The sequence below is a fragment of the Eleutherodactylus coqui genome, chromosome 2, assembly GCF_035609145.1.
Source record: "Eleutherodactylus coqui strain aEleCoq1 chromosome 2, aEleCoq1.hap1, whole genome shotgun sequence".
NCBI lineage: Eukaryota > Metazoa > Chordata > Amphibia > Anura > Eleutherodactylidae > Eleutherodactylus > Eleutherodactylus coqui.
Genome location: NC_089838.1, coordinates 220,404,471 through 220,423,375, shown reverse-complemented (window position 1 = coordinate 220,423,375; position 18,905 = coordinate 220,404,471). Strand labels below are relative to the sequence as shown.

Here is an 18,905-nt window from a genome sequence, read left to right as displayed (position 1 = left end):
ACCGGGCGCTCCGAGCAGAGAACAGCTGGATGCAGAAGACAAGCGGGAACACCTGTCTTTTGCATCCCCTGCTCAGAGCGCAAGGTGATAGTTCAATGTTTGAGCGATCACCTTGCGCTGTAGCCCCAAATTCTTGGTGTTTTTTTTTTATCTAGTGCTAATTCCAGTCCATTATTCGTTACAATAGTATCCTATCGATGTGAATCGGACAATGGTGGCTTGTTGTAGTGGCGGTCAGCGGCAGCTAGTTGGGCGCTGGTAGCCTGTGTCAGAGCGGTATAGAGTAGTGATGCAGTCATTAGGACTCGCGGCGAGGCTGCGTACAACATTTTCAGGAAAAACACTGGCCAGGTACTAAATGTTGGTCCGTTAGTAGTTTTAGATTTTTTTCTTCTTATGGTTTTCAATATTTAGATACTTTAAAAAAAATTTTTATTCCACCTGATGAATGATTGTTGATGCTGAACCTGTTGATTGTCATCATCCTCTACAATCCAGCACACACGAGCGCTGCGCCTTATAATGTTGGCATCCTTGTCCATCCTGAGATACAGTAGCGCCGCACGTGTTAGCAGGAGGCTGCCGGTATTATTCTTTATAGCACTGATACCTTTGTTATTATTTGAGTTCTAGTTGCTTGTCTTATACTGTTGATGGTAACGCTGCAGCGGGCACAGAACTCCCCAGGGTCATGATGGGGGCGGGGAGAAGTCTTGATGTTGGTACACCTTTTACAGGGGATGTCCAGAAGTTGTGCACTTATTCAAGAAGGGGCAGATTTGGGCATTTAGTTACAGACTGCAGCAGACAGTCCGCACGCCGCTGAGAAGAGGAAGGTTCCAAGTTCTAGCTGGCTCCCCACTAAGTTCTATATTCTGCCCCCGCAGCGCTGCTCCTTGTTGACAGCTTGTAGGAAGCTGGTGACGCTGCCATCGTGGTGTTTGCTAAGGGTGAATCTATTGCTCAAGTGCAACGTAAATCCCGGTGCCCGTGCCAGGAGCAGCCGCCGTGTCACTAGCAGATTCATGAGTGGCACAGAATTTGTATAACTTGGTAGCCTAATTGGAAAAGCACTGGTGGCCCACATGCAGCATAGAAGAGGTGCGGAGATACTGGGGTGTCATATAAACCGTTGACCCCCTTCTCTCCAGTGATGTGCAGACTGTGCACCTGTAGTTTGTAACTAAATCCCCAAATCTGCTTTTTTCTATAACCCTGAACTATTGATCAGCTGTCCTCAGGATGGGCATCAGTAGTTGGGGAGGGTCTGCCACTCGGGATCCTCGCCGGCCTGTTGCCAGAGCGGACAGCGCTGTCACTAGTGCAGGGGCCAAGTGTGCTACTACAGGCACAGCTCAGAATTCGGGGAGAGCAGCAGGGTTACCATGGCTGCAGTCCCAGTCTGGAGTGATGTCCCGAGCGGCCAGCATGTGCTCCTGCCTGGGGTGTGGTGGTATTAGGGCAGACCACCACATGCAAGGCGCCGCTGGCCCGCGGGGTGACATGAGGCTGATCAGGGCAGCCGCTGCCGACGCCTCCCGTGAAGCTACTGCTGTCCGGATGGGCGGGAGCCTCACGACTATCGAAACTGGGCTTGCGTCCGACGTCATGACGTAGCGCAGGTCTGTACGTGCTGACGCTAGGTTGACGGGCGGAGCTCCCCGCGAGCTCCTCCCCCCTCCAAGTGTCCAGTGAGTGCCCGGCGCAGTGTGCAGCGGGAGAGCGGTGGCTCTGGCTGGGGGGCTGAGTGTCCCGGGCTCCGGTGAGTACCGTCCCGGCCGTCCCTCTGCTCTGTCACTACTTCCCCGCACCAGTAAGTGTGGGCTCCTCCCCGGCTACGCCCCGAACCCACGGAGCGGCCGGTGCACAGGAGTGGGGCTCCGGGGTGTGAGCCGTTAGTGGCGGGGCGGGGACTGCTGCTGTAGTGTGCTGGGAGTTGTAGTCCCACAGGTGGTTGTGCAGGAAGCTGTCATGTTGTGCCGCAGCCTCTCACCTGTCCTCCTCCTTCTTGTCTCCACAGAACACTGTAATGGAAGAGACTGCGATATGGGAGCAGCAGACAGTCACACTCCACAGGGTAAGTCACACAGGGGTTAACCCCGCAGGATGCCGGCCGCCCAGCAAACAATAGCCACCGGCCAGATGTCAGGAAGAGCAGGAAGCCGCCGGCATCCTCCACAGACGTGTGTGTTGTCCTCAGCGCTGCTGGCCGGCTGTACTGTGACCGCGCCGCCGCTGGTGTATGTGACCATGTATTGTATGGGGACCGGGCTCTGATACCCGGAGGACCGCTGTGCTCCGGGGTTGGTCAAGTTAGAAGGGGCCAGCCGTTGTCCCAGGACTCTGAAGGCTTACCTGGCATTGGGCGGTGTGGGCGTCTTATAAGAACCTGTCTCCTCCGAAGAGCGCCGTGCGCTAATACGTTTATACGGACGATTATCACGCAATAGTCATTCAAATGAGCGATAATTACCTGTGTAAGGGTAAGAAAAAAATGGTCTCTTCGCTCACTTGTCGCTGACTATCAGTTCGCATAAAAACTCTGGCTGGCTTCATAGAAGGTGAGGCGCTGAGCGAGCCGGCCGCGGTCAGGCGGTGTCCGTATACGCGCTCCGCACAAGCGCTGACTACCTTAGCGGTGACGCCAGCATTCGTGCAGTCACTTACCTGACTGTCGGACCTGTGACAGCGCCATAACTGAGGCCGCCTGCACACCAACAGATCTTTCCAGCGGGCGTCTGCACCACAGATCCACAGCAAATACCGCACATAGCATGCTGTGGGAAAATGCTTTTTCCTTCCCACGAGCGGAATCCAATTGCAGTTTCCAAAAGCAGAGGAAAATCTCAGCATGCACCGTTTTTGCGTACACAGCTTCCATTGAGCTCAGTGGAAGCCGTCTGACCCGCAGCCCGTTTGCAATTAGCATTTCAGACAGGTCGCGGATCTCGTGTCATCGCGTAGTGACGGGGAGGGGGGGGGGGGGGGAGACTGTGCAGGAAAAAGAAATCTGTAGTGCACATGTGTGACGGCGAGCCGCTGAGTCCATCCGCAGTACTGATGAAGCTCAAATACAGCTGCACGCAGACTCGCTGCTGTCGGGCTGGATTCTGCTGCGGGTGCCCGCATGCGGAGTCCGGCTCTGCCGTGTGCAGCTGGCCTTGTGGTGCTGTTCGGGGAGGTAAGAGGGAGCCGGCAGGTTGTATGTATTTACTTCTTTATACTCTCCCATTCCCACAGTGAAGTTCGCATGCAGCACAGTAATGTGAAAAGTCAGATTTTCGTGTGGTGCGTGGACTTCACTCAAGGGAAATTGCGGAAACGGGGAGAAGGCGAATTTAAAAAAAAAAAAATATATATATATATATATATTATATTTATTATATCCTCCAGCTCCCCGTTACCTTTCGGCATATCACAGTAAGTGTATGGTGCTCTTCAGAGCTGACGGGTTCCTTTTGACCGGTGATCAATGTTGCAAGCAGCAAAAAGTACTCCAAAGTTGCATGAGTTGTGCCCTGCTCCAGTGTGGGCACAGGGACTGCAGGCTTTTACGTATCCTGATGGCAATACCACAACCTATGTTCAACTGACCCCCGCCACCCCAGCACTGCAACTCCCGCTCTTCCAATTGTTGGCATGCTGCAGTTGATGATGATCTGTATACAGACAGACTGCAGCAGTCAGTCTAGATGTGGAACATCACTGATGGCGGCATGCAAACAAAGCCTGTGTTTTTTTTGTTTTTTTTAAATGGCTTCCCTTTTAAAAAGTTTTTTACCTTTGTAAATAGGAGTTAGGTTACTCCCGCTGAGCGTACACCAGTGACACAAGCTGGTTTCAGCGGCCCGCTACTTATGGGGTAAATGTGCAGTGTTTTTTGGGATTAAAGGGATTATCTGGATGTGAAGCAATTTTCAAAAATCCAGATCTGTAAGGTGTTTGTGCACAGCTGGTTGTGGGTATGCTGTAAAGCGTGCAGCCGTTACCACCTTATCCTGTCCTAAATTTAGGATGATGCTCCACATTGCTATTTTCCAAGATGGCCCCCGCATCCTGCTGACAAACGGCTTGAATCTAGATTTACTCCAGTTTCCTGCTCCGTACTTTCTTCCTGTGCTAGTCCCCACTAAGTGCTGTCCTGCTGTCGGTCAGCAATCTGCTCCAGAAAGCTGAAGGTTTAACAAAACATGGTGTCCATCCCTTATAACTAATGCCTGCAGGACGTATCCATGGCAACCTGGGAATAAACACTTCTGAAGTATCAGGAGAAGGGAATGGTTTATAGAGCTGCAGAACCGCACTGCAGACTTATGTAACACTTCATTATTATTTGACAGCAACTTTTCATAACCAGAATCCCCCTGTCATCTGTTCCTGGAGCTCCCAGCAGGGGCTGAGCCGAGTTTACACATGATGCACTGCTATGCCGGCCCATCGGCCCTGATGGACAGGCTTGTAGCTATTACACTGCATATTGGAGGCTGGGCTTGTGGCGCCACACAAACTGGGCTCATCACTTGCTGGAAGCTGCAGAAACAAGCTGTAAGTTATTAACCCCTTAATGACCACTTTTTACAGCAATCACTAAGGAGCTTTATTTTGATTTATACGCGTCTTTACAGCGCATTGAAATAAGGCTGGCACCAGTCTCCTCTGCATGCGGGATCCAACCATGTGCCCGGCCAGTGACCCCCAGCGTACCTGTCTGGATTGTTCTTATTCTGTGCAGCAGATGTGGCGGCCGGCACACATGTGCAATACAGATAATGCAGCGCCGTCGCTAGGCAGATGGGCCGCAGGTCGGACAGCCTCCATTGACTTCAATGGAAGCCGTCCACACTGAATCCGGTTAGAGCATACTGCAGCTATCTGATACCTGTGATGTGATGGTGGGCTGCAGTAGCACCTGCTGGGTTAAAAGCCACGCCCAGCCAGAGGCAGGGTCTTGTAGGCAAAGTAATACACTGCAATTCTGAAGTATTCAAGTGGATTATAGAAGTCATCGTTGGCAATAAAATTCAATTTTTTGATGGTACCATTTAGTGATTTTCCAATAACTCGTCCAGCAAAAAAAATAAAAAACCTCACATAGCACTATCTAAGCCGCTTTTTAGGGTGCATTCAGATGACACCCCCCCCCCCCCCCCCTGCACTATTTTCAATGAGGAGAGGTGGGATGGGGGTGGAGCTAATTCATGAAACTTAGCCCCGCCCTGCCTCCTCTCATTGACAAAAGTGCAGGGGGGTGGAGAGGAGGCAGAGAGGGGGCGGGGGCTCAGAGCACTGCTCCGGCTCTTCCAGCCTCTTCCCCCTGCAGAGAGGGACGCCGTATATCGGCCAGCGTGAATACCCAGCCGATATACGCTCGTCCGAATGCACCCTTAGACTGAATGATTATCGTCCAAAAAAATCTTTCACGCTGGGTCAATGAAAAAATTAAAAAGTTATAGCTCTAGGAATGAAACGATAAAAAAAAACTACAAAATTGGTCCTAAAATGGGGCTGCACATTACCCCACAAGTGACGGAGCGGGATGGTGTGAAGTACGTGGAAGGCTGATGTGTTAGTGGTTTGTAGAGCATGTAGCTGTGTTCTCTGCGCAGGATGTCCTCAGTATGATGACTTGCAGAGGAGATTACCATTACTATGTGAAGGTTGGTCAGTACATGCCCATTACTTATGTCTCACATGGATTACATAAGGTCTCGCTATATATTCCAGCAAACTAAAATAGTGGCGATGGGTCATTACTGTCTCTGCTGTTGCTTTACCATCTTTTATTACAATCATTAACCGGCACCCGTACATTAAAAGCATGTAGTCATACACAAGTTATAAATTCTTTACATGTTTCCCATGGCCGCCTGTCAGACAACTACCAGAAATAGTCTTTGTAAAACTTTTATAGCAATGTCATGTAATGGAATATCTCTCTGTGGGCAGCACCATCGCTTCGCTTCCATTGCCTGTTGGTTTTTCTTACTTACTCCTAGTGTGACTACGGCATCGGTACCGCCACCTCTGTCCTAACCAGAAGCCCTGCCATCCTGGCACTGTGTGGCGATTGCAGTTTGCATCTCCTTGATCCTATTTTACCAAATGTTGCAGCTGTGATGCATGCCTACAATGTGAGGCCTCCTTTACACAGCTGTGATGATGATAGACTAACACATTCCAGCTGGATTTATGTGCCCATAATAAGGTGAATGTGTCCTGACCCGGCCGCCGTCATAGATTATAATAATACTGGGAGTTCAGGTCAGGCTGGGCCATAGATGCGTAAATGTGGCTGGGATACACCGGCTGACATCGGCCTATGGCACAGTGTTGGTGTCCTGGCTCTAATAAATGACAACTTGTTGCTGTCCTGCTTGCCAGCCTATAATAGCCTGCAGTAAACTTTGCTGTGACTTTTCACCTTTTGCTGTGAAGCAGGTAAAATCTGAAAAAAGTAACACTGACTGATATATAGGGTGGCCACGGAAAAGTAGCCCCTCTCCGATCCCAGCACCACACTCTTGTGAAAGCTGTCTGGGGCAGAGGTGGTCAGGGGGAATCATTTGTTGCCCAATCACTGCACAGCTTTTATTTTACCTCAGCAGTATAAGAAGTGGGAGCTGTGCTGTGATTGGTTGGTTTGGGTAATAAAGACTTTTTTTTTTTTTTTTTTTTTAAATACTGCTTCCATAAATGTGCCCCATGGTGGTCCTGCTACAGTGAATAGTTACTGTGGAAGGCTAGGCGTGAAACGGATCAATTAAGCAAATGTGAAAGGGCCTTTGGCTTTTGCACCAGGTTATTTGGCAGGTGCTAAACTTCGTATTTGGAGCTCGCTTCAGAAATGGCGCAAAGAAACCGAGGATTCCGTCTCTGTCCGTGATGTTCAGCGGCGGATTGCAGATGGCCCTCAAAATCAACTCTGAGACTGTCCCAACAACTTGGTGTAGCACGAATAACGAGTCGGCGAGCTCTGAAATAATACAGAATAACGCGTGCAAGGAGCTGAAAACTTGAGGAAGCTAAATGCGTAAGTTACTGTACGTGATTGCTAGAGGCCTTTTGGAGCCATTGCTGTACTTTATGATGGACGAAGTATCGCTTCACTTATCAGGGCATGCAAATTCAGAGTATGAATTACTGCTCTATTGAAAATCCCCACGAGATTCACAAAAAGCCACTGAAAAACCAGAAAATCGGATTTGGGTGCACAGTGCCAGTAACCCTAATAGTGGCCCAATATTATTGGAATGAGCTGTGACTACTGTGGTTTATCTGGACATGTTTCCACAGTTTTACCACCAACTAATGTTAGAAGAAAAATTGTTCAGCTTTTTCCAGCAAGACTGAGTAACATGCCCCATCGCCCGTGACTCACTGGCATGGGTTCATGAGCGGTTTACAGAACAGAACGTAGTAAGGGGTTATGGCCACCGCGTTCCTCAGATTTGTCCACACTGTTTATCTGTGGTGAAATTTTAAAGCTGAAAATTCGCACCAATATTCCACCTATCCTGGATAACCTGAAGGAAACCTTAGGAACACGATCCATAGCATCAGTGTTGAAGAGCTGCAGGTAGTATCAGCCAACGTGTTATGTAGCCAGAGGTGTATAGAAGTGAATGGGGACCACTTCCAGCATCTGTGTAAAAATGGTTAAAGCCTTGCTCTGATTTATTTTTTCCCCCTCTAGCCTGTGAAAGCAAGATACGAGGCCTCAGGAAGTGGGGAGGGAGAAGTGCTGTGTACAAACTTACCCTGGCCGTGTATAAAGCATTGTTGGGCAAGAACAATTGTGTGCCCACTTGCTGGGCAGTGTAAAACAACACAGTCGGCCAACAAACAAGCAACCGTTGGCTAATCATATATATATATTTTTTATGAAAGCATAATATACTTGTCGAACTGCGCTTGTCCCTGTGTAAAAGGAAGATGTGCAGCTGACTACTGGCTGTATGGCGACCAAACATATGACGAAGTGCTGCACGCGCTTGCATGGCCATTTTAAGGAAAGCCAGTCTCCTTTCCAGAGATGCATTCTGTATCCTGTACATTACTTTGAGTCCATCCTCTTCTGTTAAATAATGAAATTGCATGCACAACAATATATAATTATCCACCAAAGGTATGTTACTTTATAGTATCTACCTTGTTCTTTTTTTAATTATCACAATTATCCTGTGCAAATTCTAATTATATACTAAAGGGGTTTTCTGGTACAACATCCCTTTAATAGTAAACTAATAAACTGAACAGTACTTAACTCTCCCGCCATTGGAATCCAGCGCTGCAGCCTCCCTCTGGTCCCAGCTTTGCTGTTCTGTTTATTTTACTACAGGAGACCCTATGGCTCCGTCCGGCATTTTGCCGTGGCAAATCCGCCTGCGGATGTTAATCCTGGGATTAGCCAGCCATGTGATAGATTTCTCAGAAATCTTATCCACACGGGACGACAAATCAGTCCCAGCAGAAGCCGGCGTTGCGGCACGGATTCGCCAGCCGTAGCATGTCCATTTTTTTTCCCCCTTGCGGCTGCGCTTTCCTCTATGGGAGCGCTGTCCGCAACGGAAAAGTGTGCGGCCAAACCGCTCCAAAACCTGCGGCTAAGTGTCACAGGTTTTTGAAGCAGCGCTTTCCCAGCGGAAATCTCTTGGTTTTTCGCTGCAGCCAAACTGTGATATTTCTGCTGGGAATACGCCATGTGGGAACCCAGCCTGTTAAAGGGATTGTGTTCGCTAACTGGACATCCCGTTCATGGAATAGCAATGCATGCAATTCCTTTGTTAAAAAAAAAAAGAATCATCAGTGGTAGTTTTTGTTTTGCAAAGAAAAAAAGAAAATTGAAATTAAAATTCTAAACCATTTAGAAAATTTTAATAGAAACTTAATACTCTGAATTTATCATTTTAACCAAGGGCTTTTTTCAGGGAACACATCAAGAACAGCTGCTCTGCAACATAGAAAGCAAATTTTGGTTGGAAATTGGATGCAAACGATTCCCACAGGTGTCTCAACATTTGTAGATGACTTTCAAACCCTCTGATTTTATATAACCAGTGTTGGAACAGACTGCATTAAATCATTTTCTAGGGCAAGATTTGGACAGTTTTGCTCTATAGGACAGTGCTCATTGCTATCATAAAGGCATTTAACTAGAGTTGAGCGAACGTACTCTGTCGAGCTTGATGCTCGTTTGAGTATCAGCGTACGTTATGGTGCTCGTTACTCGAACGAGCATCACACAGTGTTCGACCCCACCCCAGTTTTTGGCTCCTCCCCGCCTCAACGCGGAGTGTGCGTCAATTGCAAATTTTTTGGCTGGCTGAGAGAGAGAACACGAACCAAAGAAAAAAAAGCTCTGCACCCGGCGTCCCACATACAAAAATGCTCGAGTCTCCCAGTAGTCAATGGGGTTCGTTACTCGAGTAGAGCTCTCGAATTTTATGAAAAGCTCGGCTCGAATAATGCGGACCTGAGCATTTGGGTGCTCGCTCATCTCTACATTTAACCAAAGACAGACAATACTAACCCTAAGGGCTAATGCCCATGGCTGGATTAATGCCGCGTTCCCCGCTCCGCCCGTGGGCAGGAGGCCTTAGAAGTTTACTGTCCTACAGAAAAATTGCCAAGAAAGCAAAGGTAGCAATTGGTACAGTTGTTCATATGTCATCAAAAGGATATTGGAAACTGGAGGAAATTCTGATAGGAAGAGATCTGGCAGACCAAAAGCCACTGCAAAATCGGCCAACAAATTTTTGAGAGTTAACTGTTTGGATGATCGGCGCCCCACAGCACCAAGTCTTCAAGCACAGCTTAATGCAGCAAAAGATAAATAAGTTTGCGTTTCAACTGTGAAGAGAGAACTTCTATCTGCAGGTTTGACAAGTAGAGTATCAGTAAGAAGCCACTGCTAAGATTGCATAAAAGGATTTGTCTGGACCAAGCAGCGCCTCCCAGGGGACTACTGAAGAGTGTGACGCCAACTATCAAACACTGAGGAAGAAGTGTGATGGTCTTGGCAAATTGCACAGGTTGACAGGAACACTGGACAAAAAATGACTACCACAGGATGCAATACCCTCTGGTGTTTGCCTACTTGGTGAGGGGTTCGTACTACAGCAAGACAAAATAGAATGGCCTGTACAGTCTCCAGATTTAAACCCCATTGAGCTGGTTTCGTATGAGCTGGCCAAAAGGGTGAAAGCAGAGCAGCCTACAAGTGCAGCAGATTCGTAGGAGCTTCTGCAACAATGCTGGGAAGAAATGTTTGAACAATATCTCAATTCCATTGTAGAAGGAATGCTTCGGTTGAGTAAAGCTGTTGTATTGGCTTCAGGAGGCAACTTTAAAGAAACAAAAATAGAGAGAAAATTTGGTGAAACCAAGTTAATCCATTATTTTTATTCATCCTACCTTGTTTCTTCTATGCTTTCATTCCAAAGTACAGCGGAGACATTAAACTGCAAATATCAAAAACTGGAATAATTTAAGTATTATAAAAAACACAACCAGTCAAAAGTTTTTTACATTAATTTTTTTAATCAACCATTGTAGCCTAATGCTGAAGGATGCCATGGCGTGGTATCTGTCGCAGGCATCCATTAAACATATACGTCATATTTCCAATAGCTTTTCATGGCTTGGCTATTAAACAGATGCCATTATAGCTTATGGGTGACTGATGGCATTGTTAAATATCCATTTAACATGTCCGTCACCCATAGGTTATAATGGGTTCTATTTAATGGATACTTCATGGAGAGCTCATGATTTGCCCATTAATCTGGTACCATTATACTCTATGGGTGATGAATGTAACCGTCAGGAATCCATTACAGCCTCCAGTTAACGTATAAATCGCAACTTTTTTTTTGAGTTACAGTAAATGGAGATAAAAAGCGACCAAGGTCTGGCAATAACAGCTCGGTGTAAGGCTGGGTTCACACGGGGCGTATTTTCGTCGGAAATCTCGCGGTTTGGCCGCAGCAAAAACCGCGAGATTTCCGCCAGGAGAACCGCCGCGGTTTAAGCCACGGCGGCTTTGAAGCGGTCCGGCCGCATGCTTTTCCGTTGCGGCCGGCTCTCCCATAGAGGAGAGCGCGGCCGTAACATAAATAAACAAAAAACCGACTGTAAACAGACATGCTGCTTCTTTTGAAACCGCGGCTGCGGTTGAAGCTGCAGCCGCGGTTTCAACCGGATTTACCGCAGCGAATTAGCCGTCCCGTGTGGACGAGGTTTCTGAGAAACCTCGTCCACATGGCTGGCTAATCCCGAGATTAGCGGCCGCGGGCGGATTTGCTGCGGCAGAACCGCGGCAAATCCGCCCTGTGTGAATCCAGCCTCAATGTACATAACTGTGTGTATATTATTTAACATTGCTGCGGTTTTGATCAGATTTGCATGAAGTGAGTCCTATAATTGTGACGTGATATCTATCTTGGGGCTTGTGTTCAAGGACATGTTACAGTGTGTAGTACAGATGAGATGCGCCTGTAGTCCACCTCTGCGTGCCTTCAGCTTTTACATGTCATTGGGTGTTGATCTCCCCTGGATGCATTGTTAGTAAAGGAAGTTACGGTGCCTTGGGGAGGGATGTCACCTACAGGGACTCTGTGCCACTGTCTACCAGGGCCACTTTTTTTCCGGAGAACATTGTCTTCCCTGTAACACTCCTTATGCCAACTTGACGGTGTCTACCACCTTAGACCTGGGTCAGTGGCATCTCTCGTAGCCAATTGGTACTCTACATGGCCAAGGGACAAAAACCCTGAAATAGCGGTTTACCAATAGGTGGGTTTTCCTTACGGAGAAGAGTCTTATTTGACTTCTATTCAAAGTCATGTTGCATTAATGGCTGGATGCTGACATAATAGGGTTGCTATGCATTAGGTGACACTTACGTGCCAGCTTATGTCCTCCTGGATAAGATCTTATTTGCAAGATCAGAATACTTTCTAGGTGATATAGCAGAATCATTTGTAGGGCCCTCAAAGCCACTTCAAAATTCAATATGTCCCTATAAAATAGATCTTGTAAATTTTGTGTCTACCAAATGTCTTGAAAAATAGCTACTACCGTATGTTTCTAAGCCTTCTAACGCCCTGAAAAAGATGAAAGGATATTTATAAAATGATGCCAAGATAACGCGGACATATGGTAAATGCTGTTCTGTTAACTAGATTGTGTTGTATGGCTGTCAGAATCTCCTGGATAAGTAAATGCAATTCAATGTTGTTACCACATAAAAAGACAAATGGCAAGATGGAACAATAACTCTCTGCAGCGCCACCTATTGGAAGGCAGTATTCTTCCAAGTCAGTATTAGATTTTTTTTTTTAAACAAGCCTTGTAATAATGAACAGGAATTGTAAGCCAAAGCCAGAATAACCATACACAGACTGCTGTTTCGGGTGATTGCACCTCAGCAGTGGTGCGACTTGGCTAGGGAGAGGCCTATGATTTGGGTCAGGAAGGGTATCGTTTCTCCTTAAAGAGACTTATAAGGCCATGCATGCTCCTCTGGGAAATATGCCAATGGGCAGATGGAACAATACCTCTGTAGCACCACCTATTGGAAGGCAGCCTTCCTGCAAGTCAATATCAGACCTTTTAGACAAGCTTTAGAACAATGACTGGGAATTGTAAACTAAAGCCAGAATAGCCATACATGGACTGCTGTTTCAGGGTGGTTGCCCCTCATCAATGTGCAGTGTGCTTTGGCTTGGCTTCTCATGTCATGTGACTCCTGGTACACACCTGAGCTGTGTGTGTGTGTGTGTACTGGTGGTCTTTTTAATAGAGAATATATTTATCATATGCATGAAGTTAGTCTGACACTTCAAATAGAGATTCTTAGAATCTGTTGGTTATGAACATGTGTAAGATGTTTTATGTATGTAACTAAGCTGTTAGAGCTGTGGACCAGCTTGATGGCCAGACTTTACAGATAATACCCGTCTCCAGGTGCTGGTCCCATTCACTTCAATGGGACTAACGTGTAGTACTGTACTCAGAACTGCCACTATAACTAGTCTGGTGGTTTTGAGCACTGACTGGTCCGAGCTCAGATGTAAACATTGAGGAAGCTGCAATCAATCCTATGCGACAGCCCCTCACCAATCAGCTCAGGGTTCCTATAGGTTTTCATGGAATCCTGGGGCTTGTAAAGACTTCTAGGCCTGACTTGGGTTACAGTCTATTAAGCCCTGCCTATTCCCATTGAAATGGATGGAACCTTGGCCTGCAATACCAAACTTGGCCACTGCAGTGGGAACAGCTGTCTGCTTTTTGCAAAGAGCAGCTCAGTGCTTACTGATCCTGCAAACTGCTAATATGCGGGGGACCTGGCCAACAAACCACACTGATCTACTATTGATGTATCCGGAGGATAGGCCATCAATAGTCTAGAGCTGGACAACCCCTTAAGGGGGTTAAGTAGGATAGTGCAGCTCTCTGGACCACACGGTCATCATAACCTGGCCAAAGTAAGATTATGTGCACACTGCAGGAAGTTGTAGACTTCTGCCATGGATTTGCACCTAAGACTACTGTGGATTCGCACGCAGATTCAGCCATTTGCAGTGCACAAATTTAGCAGGAAGTGTGCGTGCGTGCGCATATTAATAATAATATCCATGCGTGGGTTTCATGTTAAATAGACTACACCATAGATTCCTATTTAGATGAACGGGAGACATAGATGATCTGGGTTTGATGCCAAATCTGTTTTGTGACCAGAACTGTATGGGCCAAAATGCTTCCCCCACCCCTTCATTCCTATTTATAAGAAAAGTCAGACAAGCACCCTAAAACTTAACAAATTCTTGACTGCAGTGACTACTTGGGTCATATCCAGTATTTTGGTAGAAATTTTCTTTATTATTCTTAGTTGCTACTTGAAAATGATACATTTGCTGGTCCTCTTTGCCTCTGTAGAACTAGCAGATTTTCAGCATAAATATATTAATATACACATGGGTGAGCCACTGTAATCTGTACACAAACAGGGGCATAATTTACTGTCTAGACACTAAGGTACCCTCTTATTATATTGTTGAATGTTGTAGTAGTACAATGTGTTGTATGCAGTGAGCAGACGAAAAGCCGAGCAGTATTGTACGCGTGTAGGTCCTCGTGCTATATAAGGGCAGGGCAGGAGTACACGGGGGCATCTGAACAGGAGAGCTATATAAGGGCAGGGCAGAAGTACACGGGGGCATCTGAACAGGAGAGCTATATAAGGGCAGGGCAGGAGTACACGGGGGCATCTGAACAGGAGAGCTATACAAGGGCAGGGCAGAAGTACACGGGGCCATCTGAACAGGAGAGCTATATAAGGGCAGGGCTGGAGTACACGGGGGCATCTGAACAGGAGAGCTATATAAGGGCAGGGCAGGAGTACACGGGGGCATCTGAACAGGAGAGCTATATAAGGGCAGGGCTGGAGTACACGGGGGCATCTTAACAGGAGAGCTATGTAAGGGCAGGGCAGGAGTACACGGGGGTATCTGAACAGAAGATGGCCTTCCACTTCACTGGTGGAAAACCTCCTGTTTTGTCAGCATAGTTGGCATCGGATAACTTGAGTACGGCTCACCATTGACAATTTTTTTTTTGTATTGTGGCCCCTTCAATAAACCTGTTGACGACAGTCCCGGTTTTGTTACAAGAATAAGCACTAGTTGGTGGTTTTTAACCCCTTGGGGACGGCCCCATTGCCTTTTTATGTCCTAGCTAAGTGGGCTTTAATACTCAGGGACGTAAAAACATGCTTCCTCTGAGAATTAAAGCCACGTGAGCCAAGGATATGACGGCTCCATGCTGACGGCTGCCATAGGGGGCTGAGATATTTGACCCCCGATCATGCGATCAGACCTATCCAATGGATAGCACCGATCACATGAGAGTGAATAAAAAGTGGAAAAAAAATTACAAGTTTTTAGCTCCCCTCACAGATTGCTTTCATGAGCGGTGCTGAAACTACTCACACCCGTCGTCTGCAAGATCCCGCAAAGATCCGGTCTGAAAAGTACCTTCGGCTGTCTTCTGTGCATGCACGCCAAAGGTAAAATGGCAACGCATATCCAGAAGACCGGACAGTGGCGGGACATTTGAAATCTTCTGCCTCCCAGCTACTGAAGGTAGCAGAAAGGCAGGAGATGTCACCGATAATGCGGTGACCAATCCCCCGGCCTGTGATCACGGAAAAGTTAAAATAAAGTTAGTTTCTGCTCCCCTCATGCTCATCTCCGTCCTCCGATGTCCCACGGCGATCTGGTCCTTCTAGGAGCTTGCGTCTTCTGTGCATGTGCTTCCGACGAAAACGTTGGGCACATGCACAGAAGGCCTCACACCGCGGGAGATTTAAAATCCCCCTGCTCCCGGCTAACATATGTAGCTGGAGGCAACTGTATGCGGTTCCCGGTCACATGATCACGTTTATCCAATGGATAACAATCATGTAAAGTTTTAAAAAAAAGTGTTTTTCATATCCATGATGGAGGAGGAAGTTGTGGACCTTACTGCGGCTTCTGCACATGCCCTGTAGCAAAAATGGCGAATGTAGCCAAGAGCCGGGAGATTTCACGGGGGGCCGTGGTACGCGGTTCTTGGTCACGTGATCCATTGGATAATGGCGATCACGTAAAAGTTAGTTTTACCTTACATCACGGATCCGATTCATGAGGGGAGGTGAAATGACTTACCTAAGGCATCAGGTGATGTCCCCCGACGGGCTCCTTTTCCGTGGACCTTTCCCCAACTTCGGCACATGCGTCCGTCGGCAAAATTGTGGACATAAGCGCAAAAACTGGGGCGGCCCGGGAAATTAAAAATCTCCTGGCTACTAAAGGTAGCCGACAGCCTGGAGCAGTTACCGAGGGCCGCGGTGAGCGGTCTCCTGTCTCGTGATCGCCGCTATCCAATTGATAATGGTGATCACGTAAAAGTTAAGAACAGTTGAACAATGCTCCTTTCAGTTTGGGCCCCGTTGTGCATACAGACATAAGATTAGGGCCAAAATGGGTATGCCTCTAAACACAAGACAAACAGGGGGATCCATTTTGGGATGTAAATCCTAATTTTCATGTGCACTATAGAAAAAAAAAAAGTCTTTAAAATGACATTTTTGCAAAAATATGAAATTTTATTGTTTCTCCTCTAAATTACATTAACCCCCCCGGTTGAAAAAACTGTGGGGTCAAAATACTAATGACCCCTATGAGCCTTTGCAATCTTGGCTTGGTGCAGGAAAACAGTGTTCCTCAAAATGTTGATAAGTAATGTTAAATTTGTATGTCTCCTAAATGGTTAAATAAAATAAACAGATGGAAATATATATAATCAAAAATTTATTCAGCATGTTTGCACATATTTTAGATATTACAGTTGAAAATGTGAAAAAAATAACTTTTTAAAATTTTCCCAATTTTCGCACTTTTAATAAATATACACAAATTCTATTGTTCTATTTTTACCACCTAAATGAAGTACAACATGTGGGGGGAAAAAACAATGTCAGAATCACTTGGATATGCAAAACCTTTACAGAGTTATTCTATGTTAAAGTGACACGTCAGATTTCCAGACTTTGGCTTGGTCACTTAGAAGTTGACAGAATTTGCAGGTACAGTAGTTCCTGAAGTTGAGCAGGGATTTCTCACCAGTTCAGCTAGTAGGTGGTAACCGTGTTCACCTTCTCAAACGCTGTTTCCCCGTACCACCTGTGTATAGGTAGGATCCGTTTCCCAAGTCGTGTTAAAGCTCTGAAAACTGAGCTAAAGCAAAAGTAGTTGGCCATTGTTTTTGCTGTTGGAGTTTGTCCCTTTCTCTGCAGGTATTTCTGCTCCGGGTGAGATAAGGCTCTTCAACACTTGCTCCTACATCGGCGTGGCTTCATTATAGGAACTTGGCCCTTAGGCTGAAAAACCTGCGATCATTCACAGGAAGTGATTGCGGAAGATCGCAGATGCGAGCAGCTTTCCGCGCAGATGTACGCGTATGCACAGTGTATCATCCGCGCGGAAGAAGGATCTCTCTCTCCCCTCCAACTGGCATTCTGGCGTTTCTATCTATTTCCGACGGAAGTTGCGAGCATTTCTGCCACTCATATGCAATGTTGAGTGCGTGTGGACGACGGAACCCTCTTATCCATTGACTTCAATGGTGGCCATCTGCACTAAAATAGAGCATGCTGCGATTTTATTTATTTTTCCTCTTTTTTCCGCTTGCGGAATCTGCAATTTCTACCCGGGCACCTGAGCGAACTGGCGAGAGTTCCTGCCTTTCAATGCCTGCGTACTACTGCATTTCGTCAGCGCAGGCGCCGATTGCGGAATCCACAACTCAAAGCTGCTCGTGTGAGCCCGGCCTAACTCTGAGTTGATGGCAAGTGGAGGTGAGCGCGGTCCCTCAGTGGATGAAGCATCGGGTGTGTCAAAATCCAGCGTTTGTGAATGGTATCAGCGGTAGCTGGGGAGGGACGGTTGGGGTTGTTCATGTTATGTAGTTGGCTGATCCCTCCAATGTTTATCTGATGTCTTTGACCCGGTTAATGGTGATAAGTATTGTGAGAGCTGTAGCTGTTGACATGGAGTTCAAAGCAGCTTTAAACAATGTGTTCTGGCATACAGAAGTTATAGTGTTGGCAGAGCTTGGCATTAGTGGTAGGCAGGCGTCCCATCACATTCACTCTAATTTATACCAGAAACCAAAGTAAATTCTAGCTGAAACTGCCCCAGCTTGGAGTTGGTGCAGGGTTCCATCTGGTGCGCTGAGGTGCCACCAAGCTGCTTAAGGGGTGCAAGCCTCTTAATACACTTGGCACATTTAGCCCGTAGCGAAGCTTACTCAGACCGGCAAATGACACAATGGACTGACTGACTTGCAGGCGGGGAACGAGTGCGCTGTGAGGGAAGAAGCCATCTCTACCATAGAATAGAATAGCTTCCATTCACTGCGCCTGGGATTGGTTGTTGTATGTTTACGGGGAGTGCAGTACTACACCAGGGGGGCAGAGTGTTATGGAAAATAAAGAGTATCTAGTAGAGACCCTTCATACACTGTTATACACAGCCGTACCATGGTGTCTGCATCCGTACTATAGAGAACCGCTGCAGCGCCCTCTGCCGCACAGCGGGGCGAGGACTGGTTTCTCAGCCCCATCATCACCTAGCAGCATAGCAGAAGGGGCTTTTTATTTAAATGTGGGGGGGGGGGAGACTTAAGTTGGCCATCAGAGCTATCCTCTGCATAATTGCTCAATCCAGCAAATGTATTGCTGAGTTGCAGAGGGTGACAAGTGTTGACTTGTTCATTAGTCACTTTGCTTCAGCTCACCTAATAGCTGCTGGTTGATATTTCTTTCAATAACTAATCAGCTGCGTCCGCCAACAGGAGCCGCCGCCCGGTGCGCATGAACAGTCACACTGCTTGTCGGCCGTCCGGAGACCTATATGTTGTAACTGGACGTATGGACGGTGATGACCCCTCCAGCATGAATGTGTGCGCTAACAAAACGTTGTCTACTTAGCAAACCTACAGTTAATAGACCTTTAGTTTTGTTAAAACTCACATTGCCAGACCCCAAAGAGAAGAGAAAAAAACTGACTTCTATAATGTACATTACCTGTTCCTCTAAAGTATTCAGTGTGTGTTGTACAAGATGATGATGTGTATACTGTTCTTCCCACAGGCACCAGGATTTGGATTTGGGATCGCAATATCTGGAGGCAGAGATAACCCCCATTTTCAGAGCGGAGAAACATCAATAGTTATCTCTGATGTTCTCAAAGGAGGGCCTGCAGAGGGCCTGCTGCAGTAAGTGTGCTTTTAGGGATTACATTTGGCGCTCCGCTTCCAGTAGTTTAATGCCGGCCAGAATTTACTAATTATTATTTTTTTGT

The 18,905-nt window shown here is 46.9% G+C and overlaps 1 protein-coding gene across 7 annotated transcripts in view; it reads left to right on the top strand.

The window, feature by feature from the left end:
- TJP1 (tight junction protein 1) overlaps positions 1-18,905 on the top strand; it is a 330,363-nt gene that overhangs the window by 257,159 nt on the left and 54,299 nt on the right. For 6 of the 7 annotated variants that reach the window (XM_066592505.1, XM_066592508.1, XM_066592507.1 and 3 more), the window contains 2 exons: positions 2,021-2,077; positions 18,695-18,819. In XM_066592505.1, the coding sequence (XP_066448602.1) occupies positions 2,021-2,077; positions 18,695-18,819 (182 nt within the window). Of the gene's footprint in view, positions 1-1,664; positions 1,763-2,020; positions 2,078-18,694; positions 18,820-18,905 lie in introns of those variants that run through there. The other variant, XM_066592512.1, reaches the window with a different exon arrangement.